Source organism: Mya arenaria, chromosome 6, assembly GCF_026914265.1.
Source record: "Mya arenaria isolate MELC-2E11 chromosome 6, ASM2691426v1".
NCBI classification, from domain to species: Eukaryota; Metazoa; Mollusca; class Bivalvia; order Myida; family Myidae; genus Mya; species Mya arenaria.
This window is the reverse complement of record NC_069127.1, coordinates 80,365,599-80,390,377: the sequence shown is the minus strand read 5'-3', so window position 1 is coordinate 80,390,377 and position 24,779 is coordinate 80,365,599. Positions and strand designations below refer to the sequence as shown.

At 40.6% G+C, this 24,779-nt stretch overlaps 1 protein-coding gene across 9 annotated transcripts in view; it reads right to left on the bottom strand.

Annotated features, from left to right (window-relative positions):
• The window catches only part of LOC128238962 (EF-hand calcium-binding domain-containing protein 6-like), a 31,440-nt gene that overhangs the window by 5,601 nt on the left and 1,060 nt on the right, over positions 1 to 24,779 (bottom strand). For 5 of the 9 annotated variants that reach the window (XM_052955322.1, XM_052955321.1, XM_052955325.1 and 2 more), the window contains exons 2-22: positions 21,855 to 21,887; positions 20,248 to 20,427; positions 19,448 to 19,521; positions 18,960 to 19,057; positions 17,977 to 18,051; positions 17,328 to 17,394; positions 10,223 to 10,383; positions 9,633 to 9,770; positions 7,965 to 8,421; positions 7,522 to 7,670; positions 7,222 to 7,332; positions 6,516 to 6,626; positions 6,148 to 6,324; positions 5,670 to 5,847; positions 4,099 to 4,152; positions 3,257 to 3,327; positions 2,537 to 2,685; positions 2,335 to 2,385; positions 928 to 1,199; positions 700 to 786; positions 293 to 378 (exon numbers count right to left, since the gene is read on the bottom strand). In XM_052955322.1, coding sequence (XP_052811282.1) covers positions 293 to 378; positions 700 to 786; positions 928 to 1,199; positions 2,335 to 2,385; positions 2,537 to 2,685; positions 3,257 to 3,327; positions 4,099 to 4,152; positions 5,670 to 5,847; positions 6,148 to 6,324; positions 6,516 to 6,626; positions 7,222 to 7,332; positions 7,522 to 7,670; positions 7,965 to 8,421; positions 9,633 to 9,770; positions 10,223 to 10,383; positions 17,328 to 17,394; positions 17,977 to 18,051; positions 18,960 to 19,057; positions 19,448 to 19,521; positions 20,248 to 20,427; positions 21,855 to 21,887 — 2,779 coding nt within the window. Of the gene's footprint in view, positions 1 to 292; positions 379 to 699; positions 787 to 927; positions 1,200 to 2,334; positions 2,386 to 2,536; positions 2,686 to 3,256; positions 3,328 to 4,098; positions 4,153 to 5,669; positions 5,848 to 6,147; positions 6,325 to 6,515; positions 6,627 to 7,221; positions 7,333 to 7,521; positions 7,671 to 7,964; positions 8,422 to 9,632; positions 9,771 to 10,222; positions 10,384 to 17,327; positions 17,395 to 17,976; positions 18,052 to 18,959; positions 19,058 to 19,447; positions 19,522 to 20,247; positions 20,428 to 21,854; positions 21,888 to 24,278; positions 24,390 to 24,779 lie in introns of all 9 variants that reach the window. The other 4 variants (XM_052955327.1, XM_052955323.1, XM_052955324.1 and 1 more) reach the window with 4 other exon arrangements.

Below are 24,779 nucleotides of genomic sequence, written 5' to 3'. Positions count from 1 at the left end.
TGGGGTGGGCTAGATTAGCATGTCTCTTGTTTAGTGTTGGCGTGGGCTAGATTAGCGTGTCTCTTGTTTGGTGTTGGGGTGGGCTAGATTCGCGTGCCCCTTGTTTAGTGTTGGCGTAGGCTAGATTCGCGTGTCTCTTGTTTGGTGTTGGGGGTGGGCTAGATTTTTATGTATCTTTGTATTATTACTCCGCTTGCTGCTGGAATGCTATATTTGATGATTCGTATAAATAAATGATGGTACAAGGCGTTCTCTGTCATTTCTATTAAACACGTTACTATATCTCACATACCGTCCGTTCCTGTCTGTGTCGAACCTGCGGCAGAGCTCCGCCTTCTCCTCCTCGTCCATGGAGAACTGCAGGCTCGTCATAATCTCCTACAGGACATGCGGTATATACATTTGAGATTTGAAGATATCGCTTTGATCATATCAAAAGGGCAAATAAGGAATATTAACCGCTTCCTGGTAGTTTTGTTATAGAGGATAAATAGCGTTCTTTTTACATGAATCGCATGGCGTTATGATATTCGTGATAAGTGTTTATGTGATATCTGAACATCTGATTTGTATAATCATTATCTACTATGAAAACCGTCAAAGTCACAATGACCACAAAAGATAGCATTTGATGTGAGAAGATTATAACCATATTCATAGCGCCAACGTACGAGTTATGACTCAAATTACCCGACCAACCTTCATCTCCGCCGAGGGAATGTAGCAGGTGCCGTTTCTGTCAATGTACTTGAACACAGACTTCAGACCCTCCCAGTTGTTGATTACCTGGGAAGTCAACAGAAAAAGGAAAATGTATCTAGGCTTTAATTCATTGTATGGTAGAGTTCAGTTAAAGAATTTTGTTTCATCCAATTGATAAGACCAATATTTATGGAGACTAATTTTGAAATCCTAATTGATGCTTACATCGGTGCGTATTTTGACTAGAAGTGATTTCGTCCTGACACTCTGGACGCTTGCAAAAGAGGCTCTAGACGCGGGAACAGTCGGTACTGAGGAGACGGACGTGGAGGCGGTTACTGCGCGTGGTGTCCTTTCATCGAACGTGGTGACTTCCGGCACCCAGTCCTCGTTTTTGCTGCGTGCCTGGGTGCGCGCCAGGTGGTCACGCTTCATCTGCTCCTCGCGCCGTTCCCTCTGGATCCGCCGTGCAACCTCAACCAGCTCCTTCGTATCATCTGCGAATGGGAATTAGTTCATGGTTTTATGCATATAGAATAAAGTTTCGTTTGCTAGTTAGTAACTATTACATATTTAAAGTATATCACATCTTTCTGATACGGATGGGAACAATATGACCGAAGAACCGCGCAGAGTCCGGCTAGGACGCATGTCATTTTACCGGCTACCGGATATCCGAGAGTCCAAATTTCCATCCGCACCGGAAATACATGTTCGACAATGTTTTGCATACCTTTAAATAGCATTATACATGTTGATGTTGAAACAATGTTTTAAAAAAAATTACTGGTGCATGCAATTTTGTTTCGTTAATAATGATCAAAAACATAAATTCAGGCCGAATTTGCGAGTGGACTTTTAACATAGTAAATTACAACAAAGAACAACGATATTTACATCACAGGACAATGAGGCTGTCCATGACCACTGTTTTCAACACGAGTATTAATGTTTGACAACTATAATTTAGAACCATCCGTTATCAACGCAATAGTCACACGCCCTATCACCAGTACATCACAGCACGTGCATCACGTTGGTTACCTGTACATTTACAGCTGCAAACAGACACCTGTTAATGGACGTCTGCACATACAATCCCATTCAGAACCCTCGGCCATTTTAATCGAAAACAACCTCGGGTGTATGCCGGTATATCAGTTCAAGTAGTTCGTATTTTTTTAATTATATCATTAATTAAATGTAGTGTTTTAGAGTTGTATAAATTGATTGCTCGTGAAGTGTATTATTGCAAACATAATAAAGATTCCCAGGAGTTAAGTCAGAAAGTTTAACTGCTAAATAAAATTGCTACGCGATCTACTTGCAGCGGACTTAAACGTATCGCTATTTTAGTATGAGAACCGTCCAAATACATCCGAGGATGTTTTCGATAAAAATGACCGAGGAGTTCCGAATGATACAACCCTTCACTCTAGCAAAAACACAATAACACCTGAACACAGATATCTGCACACTGAAACCTGCATATGAATATATGTATACTAACGTCTGCTCACGAACAAATTCACATTATTTAACACAAGTGCATTAAGACGCGTGGACATATGCAAACACGAAGCAAACCAAATGCTTGACACCAACAACCAGAAGCCTTCACAAATACATTACCTTCCGGCTCGTACCAGATCTCATCGGCCTCATCAATATTGAACATGTTTTCTGAAAACGGCTCTTAGTTTCAAACAACTTTCATAAAACAAAATAAGATTTAATCTGTGTAGAAAGATTATTATGGCTTGGAATAAAAAGACCATACCAGAAAAAAGCCTCAGTAAATTATTTGATATGGATAAATGTAAAGGAACCATACCATAAATTACGGCCTCCTTTTGTTCGTGTGGTATCTTGTAGTTAACGAAGTGCTGTATTAGAGTGCTATAGCTATACATGCCGTCCGTGGAGATGTTCAGGGTCGCCCAAGCCCGGTCCAGTTCCGCCGGCAGCAGCGACAGTCCGCACCTGATACACAGAGGATAAATATAGGCCGATCATAGTTAAGCATGCATGAGAGCTAGTCCCAATCCCGAAATTAATCTAAAATTGTAAAAAAACACACATGTATAATTGAAAAACAAGATGTAGGAATGGATAAAGATGGTGTTTAAGGTTGACACTTGATTTTTTTTTGTAAAATATTAAAGATGCAATAATACCCAAATAAGATTTCACACATTTAAAACATTTAATATAATTGTTTTAATATACCAAAAAGGATGAATAAATGTCGAAACCAATGGTTCTTATGAAGGATACCTAGTTTGATTTAAAAATGTAAAAGCAATGTGCAGTAAACACGGTATTGCTACCTTATGAGACCATAGTAGATCACAGTAAATCTTTTTACATTCACCAATGATTTAATATTTTAGTGTTTTCAGCTATTAAATACACGGTTATAATATTGTTAATATTGTTAATAGTAATTAACATTTTCCTTAAATGCATTATTTAGTTAGTAGTTGAGGGTGTATCACTCAAAATGTATTTGAATAAGAGTGTCACTTTTAAGAACTTTTTCTACATGGCTTACATTTTGAGGAGGGCCCCGAACTGCCACTTGCTCATCCGGCCCGTCATCCGCCGGTCCATCGCCTTGAAATGCTGAGGGGAATAACAAACACACATGGGCTTCAACATTGTGCTTAAAAATAGTATAAACATAACATCTTTATTCACGTGCTTCCCCTTGTTCTAATTTATTTGGTTACCTATGAAGCAATTATTAAGCAATGTTTGAAAGAAAGTACAAAAGGCAGAATTATTATACCAATAACAATTTTGTTTATAGAATACATAACATTCCACATGTTACCAGGCTTATTAAAAAGCCATAAATTTGACTAGCGTACGCAACTATACAGCGTTCACGCTGTCATAAAGTTTTCAGACCATATTTATTACCTCGGTCGAAATATTTCAATATGACAAGACGAAGTTGACAAAAAGGGAGCCGTCTAAATTTTATTCCTGTAATGAACGTCTTTATCATGGCTTTTTGATAACTTTTAAAAAGTACAAAAACGATGAGAAAGGATACAAGAATATCTCGGTACCAGCAACGACACGATGTTATTGCTTTTTAATAGATAGTTTAAACATAAACTATTAAACTTTATAACTATGATATTACAAGAAACATTCAAAAATACATAATAATTGTTTACATCGTTTCGGGGTTAATACGTTATGTCGGTGTCAACTGCATAAAGTCACTTATTGTTATTTTATGATATTGTAAACATAATATAATTTATTAATGAAATTTCGTCTTTTATGCCTTAGAGTGTATTTAATCGCGTGTTGATTAAATCTTGCATACCCAATTTTATGGTCATATTTTACTGGAGCTACGGCAATAAAGTGTTGTCTTACCTTGTCAAACGTGTGAAATCTGTTTTTGAACAACTCATCTAGTCGAGCCGTCAGCTGTAAATATTAGAACACTGTCACCATGTCATCCACTGTATGGTTAAAGTCGGTGAAACAAACGCGTTTCTTGTTAGGTTTATGATGAAACAAATCATTGCACCTGACCGTATTCATATCTAAAATCATACTCAAGAGAAATAATTTAAACTAGTATCAAACACAAACGGCAATTGCAAAGTTGGAATACATGATATATAGTATTATATACAGTTAAACCCCGTTGGCTCGAACTACCAGGGACCGGCGAAAATACCTCGAGTCTGGGAAATTTTAAGCTTAGCGGGCATACTTAACTCCAGTATAAAGCTATTGGTCCTTTATATTCAGTTCGAGCCAACGAAGATTCGAGCCAAGAGAGTTCGAACCAACGGGGTTCTACTGTATACTGTAATGGTATTGTGCAGAATAGGTGAAGAAACACAATCTCAGCAGAAGAGTACTTAGATGATGCAAGATTCAATTTTGCAGATAATGGTTCAACCTTTAACCTAAACTGAATACGACTTTTTATGTATTTCATTCGTAAAGGAAAATAATACAAAAGTTTACAGAAAGATTCTCTACAATTGGCCTCTTCCTTATTTTCAGCTATTTGCGTTTCATTTGTGACATGTACCCATCCATTCTAATAAAAATATTTCAAATAATTTTTATTTGAAAATTAATCGACCAATACACATATTCTCATTATTTTATTATTTATTTGTTTCTATACGGGATTCATATAAGATGACACTCGCTTGTTTCAGACAAGACGCTTATGGCCTTCAGCTTGTAGTCACACATGTTTACCATTTGCCTCGACTGACAAGACTTTTCATAACAATGAACAGCTTGGATAGGAGAGTGTAATTTTAGGGGTATTAAAAAGGAAATCAGCGTTAAATAAGTTGTAAGGATATGGTTTGGTTTGTTAAATAGACTTTAGTTCACCAAGGGGTGTATCTATTAGGATATTGGATGGGTATTTTTGATCAAGAACAATCAAACATCAAATCTTGGTTTTCACTTTTTCTCTATCTAAGACAATGCAAATTAGAATGCTATAAACATTATAATGAAAAAACGTCAACATATATACTCTGCGATGAAAATATTTTGCGGATTTAATGTTTTAAAAAGAAATGTCAAAGTAATACTATACGTATGATGAAGTCGCAGACTGACAGTCCTAACTTTAATAAAGAAAGTCGTTATATCTGTTTACTATGACCCTGTTTCATCGTCATACTACAAGTATGTTAAACATTTTAAACCTATAGAGAATACAGCTCCAACAGATTGACGTGTTTCACTTTTAATATTCTTACCATTTTCTCTCTTTTGCGCGCATACTGTTGAACATAGCCGAGAACGACGTTAAAACACAGAAAGACAATTGAATGAAGTTGATTCAGAATATAAGATAACAGTTTATAAATTTTGGCATTTGCAAATTGTTTCTCTGAAACTGTAATGAAATAGGATGACGTTAGCCTTCCATACAACTTAAAATGTCTGAGATTCAACTCTACCTCATCCAACGAGCGGACGCTGTCCTTATTGTCGGCTGGTGGCTGTTGTGGAGGAGGCACCATCTCTGTCTTGGCGCGCTCCCGCAGGCGGTCTACCTGTGGCGGCACGGGAAGATCGACTGCGGGAACCTGTGCCACCTGGATACCGCCCTCTGCCCGCAGGTTCCACGACCCTGGCCTGTTTATATACAACATAAACAGCCATGCAAAGGTGAACGCTAGTTCTTCATTAACTAGTAGAGAGTAAGTATAAGTAACATATTCAAATACTATCTATCTATTTATATACGGAATTGTTCTGGTATTTCTGATAATTTAGACATATTTTTTATATACAGTCGAAACCCGCTCGATATCGCTTGGCTCGACTTTTCTTCGTTGGCTCGAACTGGATGTAAAGGACCGATTTTGTTTTACTCTTTGTAATCATTCCCGCTTGGCTCGATATTCGCGACTTTAGTAAATCAACTTTACTTACGTCACGTCGAACAGGTCAATGAACTTAGTGTACTGCAGGAGTCCGTCCCTGTCTGTGCCAGCTTCTTGTCGTATGGTTTCCCATTGTTGCTCTGTCATGGCGTACCCCAGTCGTGCCTCTATGGCCGCCCGGAACTCGTGTGCCGTAACCACGTGTAGGTTATACCGGTCACACCGCCTGTAACAAAGTGTGGACAACGGGCGTTATAACAGGGATTGATGCATGATAATACAAGCATGTATCAAATTTGGTAATACTTCTTGTAGGGTAAGTTGAATGTTAAGCAGTAAGTTATGAATAAAATGATACTTATTAAGGAGAAAAAGTTTGAAAATATTAGTTTAATATCATGACCCAATGTATATTACCGGAAGTGCGCAATGAGCTTTATTAAATCGCCGTGAAGGAAGTCTACCAGGCGTGCCTCTAGCAATTCCGCCGACATCCCGTCTGCCCCCGACCCGCCGTCCGCGTGTACCCTAAGTATACATTATACACGAAGTAAATAACGTAAACAATACCTATACAATACTCTAATTGTACTTAGAAACTTAAATAAGCATAGTTACAGTTAAAGACAGCCAAGACTATTTAATAAAAAGTAAAATAGGTACTGAAATGTATGACGTTATCAAACGCTCGGCCGAATAACACCCTATTTCTTGCTAAGATCGAAAGTAGCTATATCAATATACAATGTATATATATTTGATGCTACTTGCATACAGTTGATGAAGCATTTTCGTTTAAAAATACAGTTTATTTTCCAAATCAATTTCATTTCCTTTTGTGTTGCTTTATTTGACAGTTTTCTTTCGCACTGATTAAGTTATCGAATGTACAGCACAGAAAGAGGGGCACTAATTAATTAATTGTTTTGTATAAGGTTTTAAGAAGCATTTGTGCTTGGCTGACTTTAAGGATGACGCCCATTATAATACAAATCGCAAGAATCACCAGAACTGTAGTATACCTTTACCATCCGGTATACCTAACCGCTAACATCAACTAAATGAAACTGCCAACAGTTTAAGGGTCATATATAACATATAGGTTTCGTATATTTGTACTTACGTCTGCGAGTCTGTTGCGGCCCTGGCAGTGAGTGCCTGCATTGACTTTGCCTGGTAGCGGCCCAGGAACTCACGGTAGTTCACTTGCCCTTTGACTGGCCGTAGCCCACTCCTGAAACACACACGATGGTAATAGAGCCTTAAAGACGCATCCATATTGTCGTTGTCGTCGCCGGTGACGTCGTCGTTGTCATCAGAAGGGGCAGCAACAATATCAACGACGGCAAGGATATTTCATATAGCCACCAAAATGGTTCATCACTATATATTGACAGCCAATCATCGTTTAAAACAGATCTACCTCTTAAGGAAGTGGTCGAGCTCGGTGGGTGAGATTGGGAGGGCGAACTCCGCAAGTACTCGGCGGAAGTCGATCCTTGAGACCCAGCCGTCATTAAGGAAGTCGAACAGCTGGAAGGCCGTCAACAGCGACTGGTAGCCCTCTTCAAACTTAAACAAAGAAAATGGAGTGCGGGATGTAAATGGAGGGTGATGCACGATTTTATTCAAATAATGGTCACGGTCAATTGCATTATAATTACTTTCGTTTTCTGTCAGAAACACGTATCTTCTACGTTTTTTTGTGTCCTACCAATGTTATATTAGATTCATCACTGCTGCTTAAATATATGTTCGTATAATAGAGTAAAGCAGTTACAGGTCGTAACCTTTTTACAAATTGGTACAGTGCAGTTTTCCAATGCTCCTCTTACGATTACATTCAAAATTAAACATGCCTATTACCTTATAATGCAGACAATCAATTATGTTCTCTAGCTTTGGAATTTGTTTTGGCAGTTTCTTTATATCAATCTTTTTTTCCGTGTTTGCCACTGCATCTGGCTTCCCGACACCTTTGTCCTTTTCTGTCAAGTCTCGGCCCGCGGGGGCTACCGCCTCTTGCGCGCCGGTCGGGATGTCTATATGTTGTCTGTTCTCCCGAGAACCGGTTGTGTCTGCAAGATTAACGGCCGTTCGGTCCGTCAAATCTCCGTTCGTCTTGACGTTTTTCCGCAGTCCCATCGCGGAATTACCCGAGCTGCACGCGGTGTTGCCTATCTCGGAGTGGGGGCGGGGCCGCGGATATGCCGCTCCCCGGGGTGTGTAGGGCGGTGCCTGGCGTGGTCGGCCCTGAGCATTCAGTCCGCACGCGCGGAAGAAGTCGTCTCGGTGCAGGGCGCCCGTCCCTTCCTTATCGTACCTGGAAGGGAGAAGGGTCAATGGAGGAATACTAATCAGCAAACTGATATCAATATTAAGGCCGTTACAGAAGCTTATAAAATCAAAGGGAAGCTGGTATTCCCTCACAATAAATGCTCAATATGAATCTACTGAAGAAAATAAGACATTTTACAATTTTGAACTATATATTACAGAGTACATATTGGTTTTGATAACAGATAGAGCATAGATCATTATTTGAAAAAAAACACATCACATAATATCGATCCCTATCTTAAGTAATTTATTATACAATATATTTTCCAGTTTCAATGAAGACATCTAAAAACCTAAACTATAAAGAGATTTTATTTTCTTTTGAAATATATTATATACGCAGTGTATATATTTAGTGCGTTTAATCAGACCCTCTCGAGTTCAGAGCCTACAGGCTTGTAGTGTTCTTTTTCAACCACTGTTCTCAATCATATTGCAGATTAATACCAGAAGAAGTTGCAGATATTAATGGAAATTTAATATTTTTCAATAATTTTATTTGTTGACTGAGGTATTCACTAACCTAGTTTCATTCACGTTAATAAAACTATTAAACGATTTAAGTAATTTACAGAATATACTGATGTAATTTAAATAAAATCTATAATCAATACTAGTATACACGTTGCTTTATACTTTTATCGACCTTCGTTTGTTGTATTGTCGGCATTTTCCTGTAATTGAATCTTTAGAAGTAAAAAGACACAAGATCTTACCTCTCCTTCTTTTAACACCTTTATTAGGCGTCACGAACTCTTTCTTTGTAAAGCAGTCGTACCGAAATTGGTACTTGGTAAACGGCCTGTTTAAAGCTGCACTCCCACAGATTAAACGCTTTGACAACTTTTTTAATTTTTTTTTGTCTTGGAACGAGCCGATTTTTATATTTCAGTTCAAAAAAATATGTTTTGTGCATTTTTCTTAAACCGTTAGTTTAAGCCATAAAACATAAAACACGGAAAAATGAAAATCTGCGATCTGATCTTTTGTCAGCAGTCCTTCATCATTGGTTTGCCGATATTTACGCAAAAGATTGCTCATTCCAAGGCAAAAAATAAAAAAGTTGTAAAAACGGTATATCTTGAGAGTGCAGCTTTAACATACAACAGAGACTTGATAATGTGTAAGAGATGTACGGCAATACTGCTCGTGCACCACACTATTTCCCTGTGCTTCAGGGCATTCAGTACTGACCTCTGCCAAAGTTTGCTGAAATCTTCGTCCGTCATGTAAATGCCGAGCGTGGCGTGTGCCTCCCGCAACTGAGGCGGCAAAATCAGACCCCCTGCCTCGAACACCGCCGCCGGAAACACGCGCCGCGCGTCAAAATTCCTGAAATAAAGTATGTTTGATGCATTCATATCCAGAATTAAATACGTTAAATAACAGGGTTGTCCGGCAATCGCAGTGGTTAGCGCACGCGCTTCTCACCTAGGCACCCGGCTTCGATTCCCGGCCTTGGCGCATGGAAGCTTGGTTTGTAATATTAAATCCGGATACTTCGCTTTTATTCACAACGCAAGACCACGCGCTCGCGTTACATCGTACAAACGAGAGTGATTAATATAATGTTAAAATAACATGTTTCACAATCGTTGTAGGATAGATGAGTTTAAACAAAACTTAGTTCAGTAATACAACACATTCTCATACCTAACGGGAAAAGTTCGTATGGTTTCTTGTATAACAAAAAAAAGAACAGCATGCTTTGGTTCCATATTGTCTATTTTAAATGACAGTATGTGAGTATCACTACCACATTTTAAATAGCTGCATGTACATACTTGGACTTGCACTTCTCTTTAAATATGGCATCCGAGAAAGGCATGGATGTGTAGGGATCGTGTACGCGCATGTCCGTCCGCCGGAGATACACTTCCGGGTAGCTTGGATCCGCCTGGTGCAGGGGTGCCGTCTGCAAGGCACTAACCCAGTTCTTCTTGTCCTGTATGGGAAGGGGATGGTGCATGAGATATTCAGATCGATAAAATGGGTACATCTAACAATGGGAGAGATGGTGAGGTATGAGATATCCAGTACGATAGAATGGGTACATCTTACAATGGGAAAGATTGTGCATTAACGATATCCAGTAGGATAGAATGGGCAAAATGGGAGATAGTATGGGCATGAGGTAACCATTACGATAAGCTGGGTATATCCTACAGAGTGGGAGATAGTTTTGGCATGAGGTAACCATCACGATAAGCTGGGTATATCCTACAAGTAGGAGATAGGTTGGGCATGAGGTAACCATTACGATAAGCTGGGTATATCCTACAAGTGGGAGATAGGTTGGGCATGAGGTAACCATTACGATAAGCTGGGTATATCCTACAGAGTGGGAGATAGTATGGGCATGAGGTAACCATAACGATAAGCTGGGTATATCCTACAGCGGGAGAGATAGGTTGGGCATGAGGTAACCATTACGATAAGCTGGGTATATCCTACAGCGGGAGAGATAGGTTGGGCATGAGGCAACCAGTACGATAGGCTGGGTATATCCTACAGAGGGTAGATAGGTTGGGCATGAGGTAACCATTACGATAGGCTGGGTATATCCTACAGAGGGAGATATCGGCTGGGCATGAGGCAACCAGTTCGATTGGCTGGGTATATCCTACAGCGGGAGAGATAGGTTGGGCATGAGGTAACCATTACGATCAGCTGGGTATATCCTACAGCGGGAGAGATAGGTTGGGCATAAGGCAACCATTACGATCAGCTGGGTATATCCTACAGCGGGAGAGATAGGTTGGGCATGAGGCAACCATTACGATCAGCTGGGTATATCCTACAGCGGGAGAGATAGGTTGGGCATGAGGTAACCATTACGATCAGCTGGGTATATCCTACAGCGGGAGAGATAGGTTGGGCATGAGGCAACCAGTACGATAGGCTGGGTATATCCTACAGAGGGGAGATAGGTTGGGCATGAGGCAACCAGTGCGATAGGCTGGGTATATCCTACAGAGTGGGAGACAGTATGGGCATGAGGTAACCATTACGATAAGCTGGGTATATCCTACAGCGTGGGAGATAGGTTGGGCATGAGGTGAGGCATCTAGGGGGTTAGGGAAAAGTTTGAGAATGGTATACCCAGTACGATAGGCGGGGTTATGTACTCTAGGGGGTTTGGGAAATGTTGGAGAATGGTATACCCAGTAGGATAGGTGGGGTCATGAATAAGAGGGGTAGGGACATGTTGGGAATGGTATACCCAGTAGGATAGAAGGATACATGCACTAGAGGGGTAGGGAAATGCTGTAGAATGGTATACCCAGTTCAATAGGCGGGGTACATGCACCAGAGGGGTAGGGACATGTTGGAGAATGGTATAACCAGTACGATAGGCGGGGTACATGCACCAGAGGGGTAGGGACATGTTGGAGAATGGTATACCCAGTACGATAGGCGGGGTACATGCACCAGAGGGGTAGGGACATGTTGGAGAATGGTATACCCAGTACGATAGGCGGGGTACATGCACCAGAGGGGTAGGGACATGTTGGAGAATGGTATACCCAGTACGATAGGCGGGATACATGCACCAGAGGGGTAGGGACATGTTGGAAAATGGTATACCCAGTACGATAGGCGGGGTACATGCACCAGAGGGGTAGGGACATGTTGGAGAATGGTATACCCAGTACGATAGGCGGGGTACATGCACCAGAGGGGTAGAGACATGTTGGGAATGGTATACCCAGTACGATAGGCGGGATACATGCACCAGAGGGGTAGGGACATGTTGGGAATGGTATACCCAGTACGATAGGCGGGATACATGCACCAGAGGGGTAGGGACATGTTGGAGAATAGTATACCCAGTACGATAGGCGGGGTACATGCACCAGAGGGGTAGGGACATGTTGGAGAATGGTATACCCAGTTCGATAGGCGGGGTACATGCACCAGAGGGGTAGGGACATGTTGGAGAATGGTATACCCAGTACGATAGGCTGGGTACATGCACCAGAGGGGTAGGGACATGTTGGATAATGGTATACCCAGTACGATAGGCGGGATACATGCACCAGAGGGGTAGGGACATGTTGGAGAATGGTATACCCAGTTCGATAGGCGGGGTACATGCACCAGAGGGGTAGGGACATGTTGGAGAATGGTATACCCAGTACGATAGGCGGGATACATGCGCCAGAGGGGCAGGGACATGTTGGAGAACGGTATAACCAGTACGATAGGCGGGGTACATGCGCCAAAGGGGTAGGGACATGTTGGAGAACGGTATACCCAGTACGATAGGCGGGGTTCATGCGCCAGAGGGGCAGGGACATGTTGGAGAACGGTATAACCAGTACGATAGGCGGGGTACATGCGCCAAAGGGGTAGGGACATGTTGGAGAATGGTATACCCAGTACGATAGGCGGGGTACATGCGCTGGAGGGGTAGGGACATGTTGGAGAATGGTATACCCAGTACGATAGGCGGGATACATGCACCAGAGGGGTAGGGACATGTTGGAGAATGGTATACCCAGTACGATAGGCGGGATACATGCACCAGAGGGGTAGGGACATGTTGGAGAATGGTATACCCAGTACGATAGGCGGGATACATGCACCAGAGGGGTAGGGACATGTTGGAGAATGGTATAACCAGTACGATAGGCGGGGTACATGCACCAGAGGGGTAGGGACATGTTGGAGAATGGTATACCCAGTTCGATAGGCGGGGTACATGCACCAGAGAGGTAGGGACATGTTGGAGAATGGTATACCCAGTTCGATAGGCTGGGTACATGCACCAGAGGGGTAGGGACATGTTGGGAATGGTATACCCAGTAGGATAGAAGGATACATGCACCAGAGGGGTAGGAACATGTTGGAGAATGGTATACCCAGTACGATAGGCGGGGTACATGCACCAGAGGGGTAGGGACATGTTGGAGAATGGTATACCCAGTACGATAGGCGGGGTACATGCACCAGAGGGGTAGGGACATGTTGGAGAATGGTATACCCAGTAGGATAGAAGGATACATGCACTAGATGGGTATGGAAATGCTGTAGAATGGTATACCCAGTTCGATAGGCGGGGTACATGCACTAGAGGGGTAGGGACATGTTGGAGAATGGTATACCCAGTTCGATAGGCGGGGTACATGCACCAGAGGGGTAGGGACATGTTGGAGAATGGTATACCCAGTACGATAGGCGGGGTACATGCACCAGAGGGGTAGGGACATGTTGGAGAATGGTATACCCAGTACGATAGGCGGGGTACATGCACCAGAGGGGTAGGGACATGTTGGAGAATGGTATACCCAGTACGATAGGCGGGGTACATGCACTAGAGGGTAAGGGACATGTTGGAGAATGGTATAACCAGTAGGATAGGTGGATACATGCACTAGATGGGTAGGGAAATGCTGTAGAATGGTATACCCAGTACGATAGGCGGGGTACATGCACCAGAGGGGTAGGGACATGTTGGAGAATGGTATACCCAGTACGATATGCGGGGTACATGCACCAGAGGGGTAGGGACATGTTGGAGAATGGTATACCCAATACGATAGGCGGGGTACATGCACCAGAGGGGTAGGGACATGTTGTTGGAGAATGGTATAACCAGTACGATAGGCGGGGTACATGCACCAGAGGGGTAGGGACATGTTGGAGAATGGTATACCCAGTACGATAGGCGGGGTACATGCACCAGAGAGGTAGGGACATGTTGGAGAATGGTATACCCAGTACGATAGGCGGGGTACATGCACCAGAGGGGTAGGGACATGTTGGAGAATGGTATACCCAGTACGATAGGCGGGATACATGCACTAGAGGGTTAGGGACATGTTGGAGAATGGTATACCCAGTACGATAGGCGGAGTACATGCACCAGAGGGGTAGGGACATGTTGGGAATGGTATACCCAGTACGATAGGCGGGGTACATGCACCAGAGGGGTAGGGACATGTTGGGAATGGTTTACCCAGTACGATAGGCGGGGTACATGCGCCAGAGGGGTAGGGACATGTTGGAGAATGGTATACCCAGTACGATATGCGGGGTACATGCGCCAGAGGGTAAGGGACATGTTGGAGAATGGTATACCCAGTACGATAGGCGGGGTACATGCACCAGAGGGGTAGGGACATGTTGGAGAATGGTATACCCAGTACGATAGGCTGGGTACATGCACCAGAGGTGTAGGGACATGTTGGAGAATGGTATAACCAGTACGATAGGCGGGATACATGCACCAGAGGGGTAGGGACATGTTGGAGAATGGTATAACCAGTACGATAGGCGCGGTACATGCACTAGAGGGGTAGGGACATGTTGGAGAATGGTATACCCAGTACGATAGGCGGGATACATGCACTAGAGGGGTAGGGACATGTTGGAGAATGGTATACCCAGTACGATAGGCGGGGTACATGCACCAGAGGGGTAGGGACATGTTGGAGAATGGTATACCCAGTACGATAGGCGGGGTACATGCGCTAGAGGGGCAGGGACATGTTGGAGAATGGTATAACCAGTACGATAGGCGGGGTACATGCGCTAGAGTGTGAGGGTCATGTTGGAGAATGGTATACCCAGTACGATAGGCGGGGTACATGCGCTAGAGGGGCAGGAACATGTTGGAGAATGGTATAACCAGTACGATAGGCGGGGTACATGCACCAGAGGGGTAGGGACATGTTGGTGAATGGTATACCCAGTAGGATAGAAGGATACATGCACTAGATGGGTAGTGACATGTTGGAGAATGGTATACCCAGTACGATAGGCGGAATACATGCACCAGAGGGGTAGGGACATGTTGGAGAATGGTATAACCAGTACGATAGGCGGGGTACATGCGCCAGAGGGGTAGGGACATGTAGGAGAATGGTATAACCAGTACGATAGCCAGCGTACATGCGCTAGAGGGGTAGGGACATGTTGGAGAACGGTATACCCAGTACGATAGGCAGAATACATGCACTAGAGGGTTAGGGACATGTTGGAGAATGGTATACCCAGTAGGATAGAAGGATACATGCACTAGATGGGTAGGAAAATGCTGTAGAATGGTATACCCAGTTCGATAGGCGGGGTACATGCACTAGAGGGGTAGGGAAATGTTGGAGAATGGTATACCCAATACGATAGGCTGGGTACATGCACGAGAGGGGTAGGGACATGTTGGAGAATGGTATAACCAGTACGATAGCCTGCGTACATGCCAAACAGGTGTAGGGAAATGTTAGAGAATGATATAACCAGTACGATAGGCTGGTAACATGTCCTACACGGGATAAGACATGGGGCAGGATATAACCAGTACGATAGGGGGGGGGGGGGGGGGGGTAAATGGAGACATGTACTGATTAACCTTAGATTTTACAATACTTCTCATGTGTCCATAATCTACGCAGTTGTCATTCTGTTTGCACCTGCAGGAATTGTTTTTGTCTGAATTGTGAATTTCATTGCATAGAAGTTAAAATCATTGTCTGTTTGAGACTTTTGTATTCGACAAGTAAACTTACTGTGAACATTTCAAAATATCATAACTTATATAAAATATTATAGCTTTAGTTTCATGTTTAACGGCATAATTGATATTTTTAATACCTTTACAAGTCTTGTATTCAAAATTGCAAAGCAATAAAACAAGGAACGTTCTTTGTTACGATTTTACATCGCCATTACAGGAGTTTCTGCTGCTGTAAAAGGACAATAGCCCAAGTATATATGACCATATAAGAACCATAAAATATACGGACCGATTAATAGCTGTGTTTACTAACAACATTGTACGGTTCGTTCATATAACAAAACGATAAACAAGCCCTTAAACGATGTACTGACATTCCTTTAAAAAACAACCCGGATCGTATTTGTAACCGGTGCAAGATTTTTTGCGATTTCATGCTCTAAACAAACAATTTCACTTTTGTTCTGGTAAGACGCGAGACCTGTTTGACAAAACAATTAAAGATGCACTCATACTCCCAAATAAGTTTTACCACAATTAATATAAATGTTTTAATAAACCAAAACGTATAAATAAATGTCGGAAACTATGGTTCTTATGAAGGATACTGAGTTCAATTTGAAAGAAAGGTGCAGAAAACACGGTATTTCTACCTTATGAGACAATAGTAGATCACAGTAATTCTTTTAGCACTCACCAATCATTTAATATTTTTGCGTTTTCAGGTACTAAATCAGTTATGAATATTTTTCATTTAGAGGTTTATCACTCAAATTTAGGTTTGTTATAATGTGTATGTATTGATTTTTAGTAAGAGTGACACTTTAAGACGATCTAATATTTTCTCGCCCGAAATCCTATTATATAGTTATACTAACAAACTAACTCAGTGGCCGAAAAGGCCCTGCTGTCTGTGATACGACTTATAGTGTTGCTACCGCTATCCGATCGCACCGCTGATATGATAATAGAAGTGTGAAATCATTCTCTCACATTAGACATTTTTTGTGACACAATGAGTTTCTTATCACTATATAATGCACCAGTCAATTGTAACCATGCCCCCACCCGGGAAATAGCGGGGACTTTGACTTTCGGTCCAGCCAACCCAGGGTAAAATCCCCGCCCTGTGGGGACGAACTGATGGTAAAATCCCCGCCAATTGCCCCCGCACCCCAGAGAGCCTAGGTCAGGCCCATTCCCCTCTATATGTAGCACGAATACAAAACCACCGCATTCACCCGGCACTGCGGGGCTTCCTGAAAGGTAAAAACACGGCCCATTACCCCGGCTTTCTCCGGTATACTCCCGGACCTGGTGGGGGTGGTGGTTACAACTGACTGGTGCATAAGAAACTTTCAATGGAAACTAACTCACGCTGACAAAGACATAAAACAAATCAGAGGAAATTTGTCTGCACAGAATCTTACCTCGGTCTCCTTGAAGAACTGCACAAACGTGTCAAAGTTGATCGGAGTCTTACCCTCAAGATGCATGCTAGAAATACCAATGGTTCCAAAAATTATTTTAAAACACCCAAGCTTGAGTTAAGAAATCCTAAATCAACTTTTTTTCGGAAAGCATTTTATTTTCAATATCAAGAATAAATTGTGCTGTAAAGAGTCATATTTGTGTTGCATTTACAATTTGACAGGATAAATACATTGTATTTCAATTTAACTGCATTATTTTATCATGGCCAGGAATAGGGTTCTTAAAGGCCTAGTTTAAGCCTACTATAAGTGCCCCCCCCCCCCCCCCCCCCCCCCCCCCCCGAAATCTGTGTACAGTACACAACCTCTGTGTATTGATCTTAATCTACTTGCCTTGATCCCTCTTATCATATCTCCGAACTGAGTATCCTGCTGTGCAGTTTGGTTTTTTTTATAGAAATGGACCCTAAATGGCCCAGAGCTAATAAACGAATACAATTGGCTCCTATTGTGACGCCAGTGCAATTAGCAGAAGATGCACAGCAGGGAATTATCATGCCAAACATTCCTTAAACTAGGCCTTTAATCTTAATATTCCTAGGACCACCAACACACGATGAAACGGCTAACAAGCATGAGTACTCACGCTCTGAGCAGTTTGGTATACTGGTCCGGGGTGATATAGCCACACAGCGTGTACAGGATCTTCTGTAGCGCCTCCCTGAGAAAAAAGAATCAATAAATAGATTCATTAGAGATACGACAACACGTATTCGAAGCACGTTGCCCCTTAGCTCTTATGCCAATGCACCAGTCACTTGAAACCACGCCCCCAGGTCCGGGGAATAGCGGAGACATTGACTTTCGGTCCAGCCAAGCCCGGGTAAAATCCCCGTCCTGCGGGGACGAACTGCTGGTAAAATCCCCGCAAAATGCCCCCGAACCAAAGAGACCTTAGGTTAGGCCAATTTCCCGCTTTATTTGGCGCGAAGACAAAACCACCGCATTCACCCGGCACTGCGGGGCCACCTGGAAGGTAAAAACACGGCCCATTTCCCCGACTATCCCCGGTATACCCCCGGACCTGGAGGGCGTGGTTACAATTGACTATTGCATAAAGCGTATACAGTAAAAACCCGTTGGCTCGATATCGCTTGGCTCGACTTCCTCGTTGGCTCAAACTGGATGTAAAGGACCGATTTTGCTTTACTTTTTGTAAGCATTCCCGCTTGGCTGAAAGTATTTTCGCCGGTCTCTGAGATATCGAGGTAAGGGTTTCAACTGTATGCTTTTAAAAGCCTACCTCGCCCGATCTCGAAGAGTCTACCTTATACACCTATTAACTTATATGCTTAGGACGAAACTTTAGATAAATGTATATCAGAAATTGTCATAGCTTAATCCCATCAAAAATGTGAAATATACACTTTACAGTTACATTCAAAACGACAAACAATAATAAAAATATTAAGTAGAGAAATGAAAGTGTTGTAATATAATAACAAAAAAATACAGAAACTTTATCTACTTTTACTAACAACACCATAAGATAGTAGAGTTTATCAAATCAGTCTTAACTCATTGCATAGAAGCAATTTTATTTAAAAACTGATATCATGGGACGGTCACCTTGAGACGGCTCCCTTTCCAGTAGGATCGTTAGAGCGGAACAAGTGCCGGATACCATAGTAGCCCGTGCCGAACTTCTCCCGGATCACCTCGATCAACTGAAAGAGTAGACACTTTACTACAGCTATACATTGGACATATACCTTTGTATGAATCAATTTATATGATATATTATATTGCAACATGTATATCACTCGTACTTGGCTAATAAAAACACGTAGAGTCGAACCCCGTTTGCTCGAACTCGCTTGGCTCGAAATCCTCGTTGGCTCGAACTAGATGTAAAGGACCGATTTCTTTATAAACCGAAGGTAAACCATCCCGCTTGGCTCGATTTTTTCTGAGGCTCGAAGTATTTTCGCCGGTCCCTGTGAGTTTGAGCCAACGGGTTTCGACTGTATGATGTGTAACGTTATATCCTAAAACATTTTTTAATCGATTGTATCAAAATAATTTATATAATGATACCTCGTGCGAAGTGTGTATACCTCTTGTGTGTTGCGTGGCTGGTAGTTGTACTCCTTGCTCTTCACATGCGGCTTGCCCGGCCCCTTCAGGTGCTCTGTAAGGGACAAACATTGTAATGTGCGGCTAGGTGGGCTGCATGGTAGGGGTGGGACATTGTTTTGCCTGGCTATCAGTGTTTATCTACCATATAATTATCTTCAATTAGTATTTGTGCAGATATTTTACCATGCCTTAGAAACTTGTGGAAATAAACATTTTATAATTATTTATTATTATTAATCTGTTTGATTAATTTAGAAAATAATTTATTGTGTTCGAGCAGAAATGTCAACTATAGTGTGCATATATGCAGCTTCTCTCAAAATCAGGTACATATGCAGAATTATGAATGGCAATATGAGTATCATCAAATAAATGAAAGACGATTTTGAATGATAATATGCATTGTTCGGTGATAATTATTTTACGTGAGTTTAATACACGCCACACATTCAATCAACTCTGGAGTTAGGCTGCACGCGTCTGTTAGAGCGTTTGCAAATAATCGAATATAAACATATCGAATAAGCAATGTCACGAAAACCAGTAGCCCGGAACCACCACAGCACTCACATATACATGTACGTCGCTTGATACACAATTTTCGTCCAGAAGCCCGACATTAATCGTACATATTGACAGTTCACAATTTTAAAGCTGAAACTAAATAAGTTTGCATAATGTAATTTCTTTTTCCAAAACGATTAGCCACGTGAACAGTTCATACACAGAGTGAATACAGCGTGTCAATTAGCCACAACAACATGTCACGTGACGGAACCTTCTTGCTCTTCAATGCTTGGCAGGGGAGGTAGCTTTGGCACTTGTCCAATTTTCGGGTATTTATCGACCTTTCCCGGAACATGTCGATAATTGTAGTCACGTGGAGTGTCGGGTATATCAGGAAGTAGTCCCTTATACGGCTCTTCTTTGTAGTGATAGGGCGGAGTAATATCTACAGCTTGAAAAAATAGTGCAGAAATTCTGCTTACTTGCTAAACAAAAAAAACATGTCTAGTTTTTCAACAGTCTTAAATTAGAGAATGTGTGAATATATAAATAGATAATTCTATATTTTTAACGAATTATAGAATATTTATAATCTTATTATAACGATACCGCGTTAAAGCAATTACCTTTATGCCCTACGTGAAAATTGCGCCCTATTAATTAGATACACTATCAAACAAAATGAACATCTTAATCTCAATAAATGGCGCGTGTTGTGGTACCATAGAGTTCGCATGGCTTCAACGAGAATTGTTTGGTAATTGTTTACATAAGAGAGTCAAAGTTAACATGCAAAAATACTGTAACTTAAAACTACTCCTCAGATGTATTCATGAACATTCTTAACGAGGTAGATTTATTGCCCATTTCCACGAGTTTATGTTTTATAATAATGAATTCAACGGAAGGTAACAATATTTTTATAGTCAAAAGACTTGGTACCGAATGATTTAGGTATAACGCCACGCTAGCGCTGTAATATTAATGACTTGTACTTATCGTACACTGCTTTGAGAAGAAAAAAATACCATACAACCATAATTAATTCATGACAGGCTATTAAAGAACATGTTTGATGTTTTATACCCGTACTTAAATATACAAGAATGTTTCATTGAATAAGTGCTTATAGGCAAGATAAGAAATTAAAGTATTCATCCACGTTCATTTTAATTCTCTGCTCGCAAATTGGCCAGTCACAAGACTGAAACCTACTGCTATGTTATATAATACTGAAATAGTCGAAGTATTCTACAGTAAACAAATGCTAATCTAAAGCATAAACACTTTCTTTTTAAAAAGTTTCTTAACATGTAAACGAACAGGAACGCCTCAGAAAACAAACATCAATAGAAACTATGATCCTAGCTGCTGCAGAATGACAGAGGCACAAACACTAACGCTGTCAGGGACGCCCTGGCTTGCTTAGATGGCCGAACATCTCTCTGTTTAGAAAAGCAAAATGTCTGAGCTACAAATTACTTCTGTATGGTGTTTTTCACAGTGTTCTAGTGTTCTGGGTATTTTTTCCAACACTGCGTCAGTGTTTGTGTCTGTCCGTTGACTCTACCATGTATACATAAACATGTATATACTACAGGGGAGCGAAACATGTATATATATATATATATATATATATATATATATATAACGCATTTGTGAGTGTTTCCATAAGAATTTCATGGTATATATATATATATATATATATATATATATATATATATATATATATATATATATATATATATATACCATGAAATTCTTATGGAAACACTCACAAATGCGTTATAATCAACTACATGTACTTATAATTCATATTGAACAATCCGATTTGATACTGCAAGTCTCCCGTGTAGCGTTCACATACATGAAACGAACCTATATGAGAGTTTGTGCGGTATGATTCCTTCTCTGAAATGAAACAAGTGAGCAGTGAGGTATTAGTTATGGATGACATGCTTCTGGCTAACACTATCTAACTTAAGTTTGTTCTCGAATTAAAGTTGTCTCTTATAAGAAACCTTATGCCTACATTCACAAACAAAAAACAGGAACAACAAAAACAGCTAGAGCTATAACTACAATAACAAACACATCACAACCGTGCACATTTTAGTTGAATTATTATACTTCACTTATCTTTGTTATTAACATTTTCATACAATGTTCATTATTTTACTTACTTAAGCACAGTTTGAGATTAATAGCTCTAATGTGTGCACACAGTATAAGGGCATGTGGACATTTGTAGTACATGAAATGAAATATAAGCATTCCTATCTATTACAATTATTTTCTGTTTCTTTATTGTTGTTCATTGAATATGAAATACGTAAGATTAAACGTTGGTTTCGTTAAAACAGCAAATAAATTCAATATATTTCATCATTCATCATTTAGCACCTGGGTCCCGTTTCAATAAAGATCGTACTTTTAAAAAAAGTAAGGGTAAGGGTTATACCTATCCCTGTGCCTTTCGCGTAAGCTGAGTTTCAATAAAATATCGAGAGGCCATTTATATTGATTAAAGACCTGGTTTAAGCCTTCTATAAGTGACCCCCACCCCCCAAAAAAACAACAACAACAACAACAACAACAAAACGTGTATTTGTACACAACCACTGTTAATTGATCTTAATCTTATTGCCTTATTGTCTTATCAGATCTCCAATCGGAGTATTCTGCTGTGCAGTTTGGGGGTTTTTATTATATAAATGGACCCTAAATGGCCCTGAGGCAATAAACGAATACACAGAAAATTGGCCCCTACTGTGACAGCAGTGCAATTACCAGGAGATGCACATATCTTAAACTAGACCTTTAAGCCTAAACTCTCTTATGCAGCGTAAGGTTTACCACTAAGATATTGAAACGGGAGCCCAGACGTTTAAACAAGAGGTCATGGTGACATCATGCAAATCATGTAAGGCGTACACAATACTGGCGTGCCAAGGTTTAGTGTGAGGGTTGACCTCTAAAAGTCCCGTGTCATCATGCCTTTTTTTCGACTTCCTGACGTCAAGTATATCATTCACGCATCATAATAAAAACGAACAAACAGTCGTTTTAAGGTTTGCTCGAAACTCGTATTCCGTTACCATAATTACTTTCAAACTTAGATAATTTCAGTCATTAAAACGCATGTCACACGCACACCATATAAGGTATTCCCTACATCATTCGGATACCTGATAAGCCCGGGAAATTTGGCCTCGTTTAGAATCATGCTTTTCATCATAATAGAAATATAGAACAAAAATAAACAATGAAATCTATTTATAATACACAGGTCACTTTTAAACTATTCCCTGACCAGATGATACATTTATATTTGAAAATTATGGGGTTACTTAATTTTAAACTTTCATTATGATCAAGGCCCCCTATCTACAAATACAAAACACACACACACATTTGAGTAAATGCTATAGATGTTTTTTTTTTTAACTGGAGCTTTATCAACCTTTATGATTGTTGGAGTTTCTAATCTAATTCTTCTTTTAAAACATCAACTAGTGTCGCATTTCTGCATCCACGTTAGTTATGATTGCTCAATTTCCTTCAATGTTTAATGGTATTATGTTAGTCCCACAAACATAATTAACAAGTTTCTTTTTAATAGATTGATGATATTATAATGAGATGTATAATCGATCGTAGTGTGGAGTGGGTATTGAAGATCTGTGATATCTGGTGGTTATGATATTGACACTGAACTGTTTGAATAGGCAAAGCTGATACGTTAATTTGACTTCTCTATTGACAAAAGAAGTACACGGTAGCCTTTAAAAGGATTTAAATATGGATTAACCAAGTGTACATATTTGCACAACTTGAGGTCTATGTACCATATTTAACGAGTTTTAAATCATTGTATATCAACAAACAATAACCGCTTGATAACAAAATGAGGAAAACAGCGGGTATTAGAATCCATTAATAGCATAATTTACGTTTGAACATCGTTTGAGATTAAAACTGTGGCCATACGCATAAAGCGTCCTAAAGAAGTTTTTTACTTAGGGAAAATATGTTTAATAAACAAAAAAATTCAAATACCTTTTTTTTTTAAATCAACGGTTATTCATTTATTTATCTGGACCTTTTCTTGATTATATTCATGTTTTTGGTCCGAAGTCATTGTTAGTTATCTTAACATTCAAGCATTTTTAACTACGTTGAAAATTTTCATTTAGATGCATTATGAATACCGGCCTTGAACGTTTGCAAAAAAGAAAACACAAACTCGTCTGTGCATGTGCTGGTGAATACCCCTTAACGAGAACACGTGTTCATGTTTACCTCTGCACGAGAAATTCACATGCTCGTTAAATCTACGGGTGACGGGTTCCCGGCCCGTGCCCAGGGTTTTATGACCGTGCAACCATAGAAACGTCACATCGCGAAGTAAACCTAAACATTGGAACATTCACGAATGAAGGTTAAATCAGATTAGGAAAATGTGAGACTGATTGATGAATGGATGGGTATTTGAGTTATACACACAAACTATATAAATGGTTTTAGGCGTAATAAAAATTCTACCATTCTTTATGATAACACAATATGCTTTGTTTAAATATAACATTTTTAGATAAAATAAATAAATTAATAAGCAAAACATTTTTGTACTAAAAACTTAAAACATATAGTTAGTTATTCGCATTAAGTTTTGTAAAATTGAAATGTGTTAAGTGCAACCTAGGATGATACTTAATAGCAATGAAGGAGTTGTTCGTTTTTCTATAACGTATCATTTAAGAATATAACTCGCACTGAATTAAAATAACGAAATGATTTCGT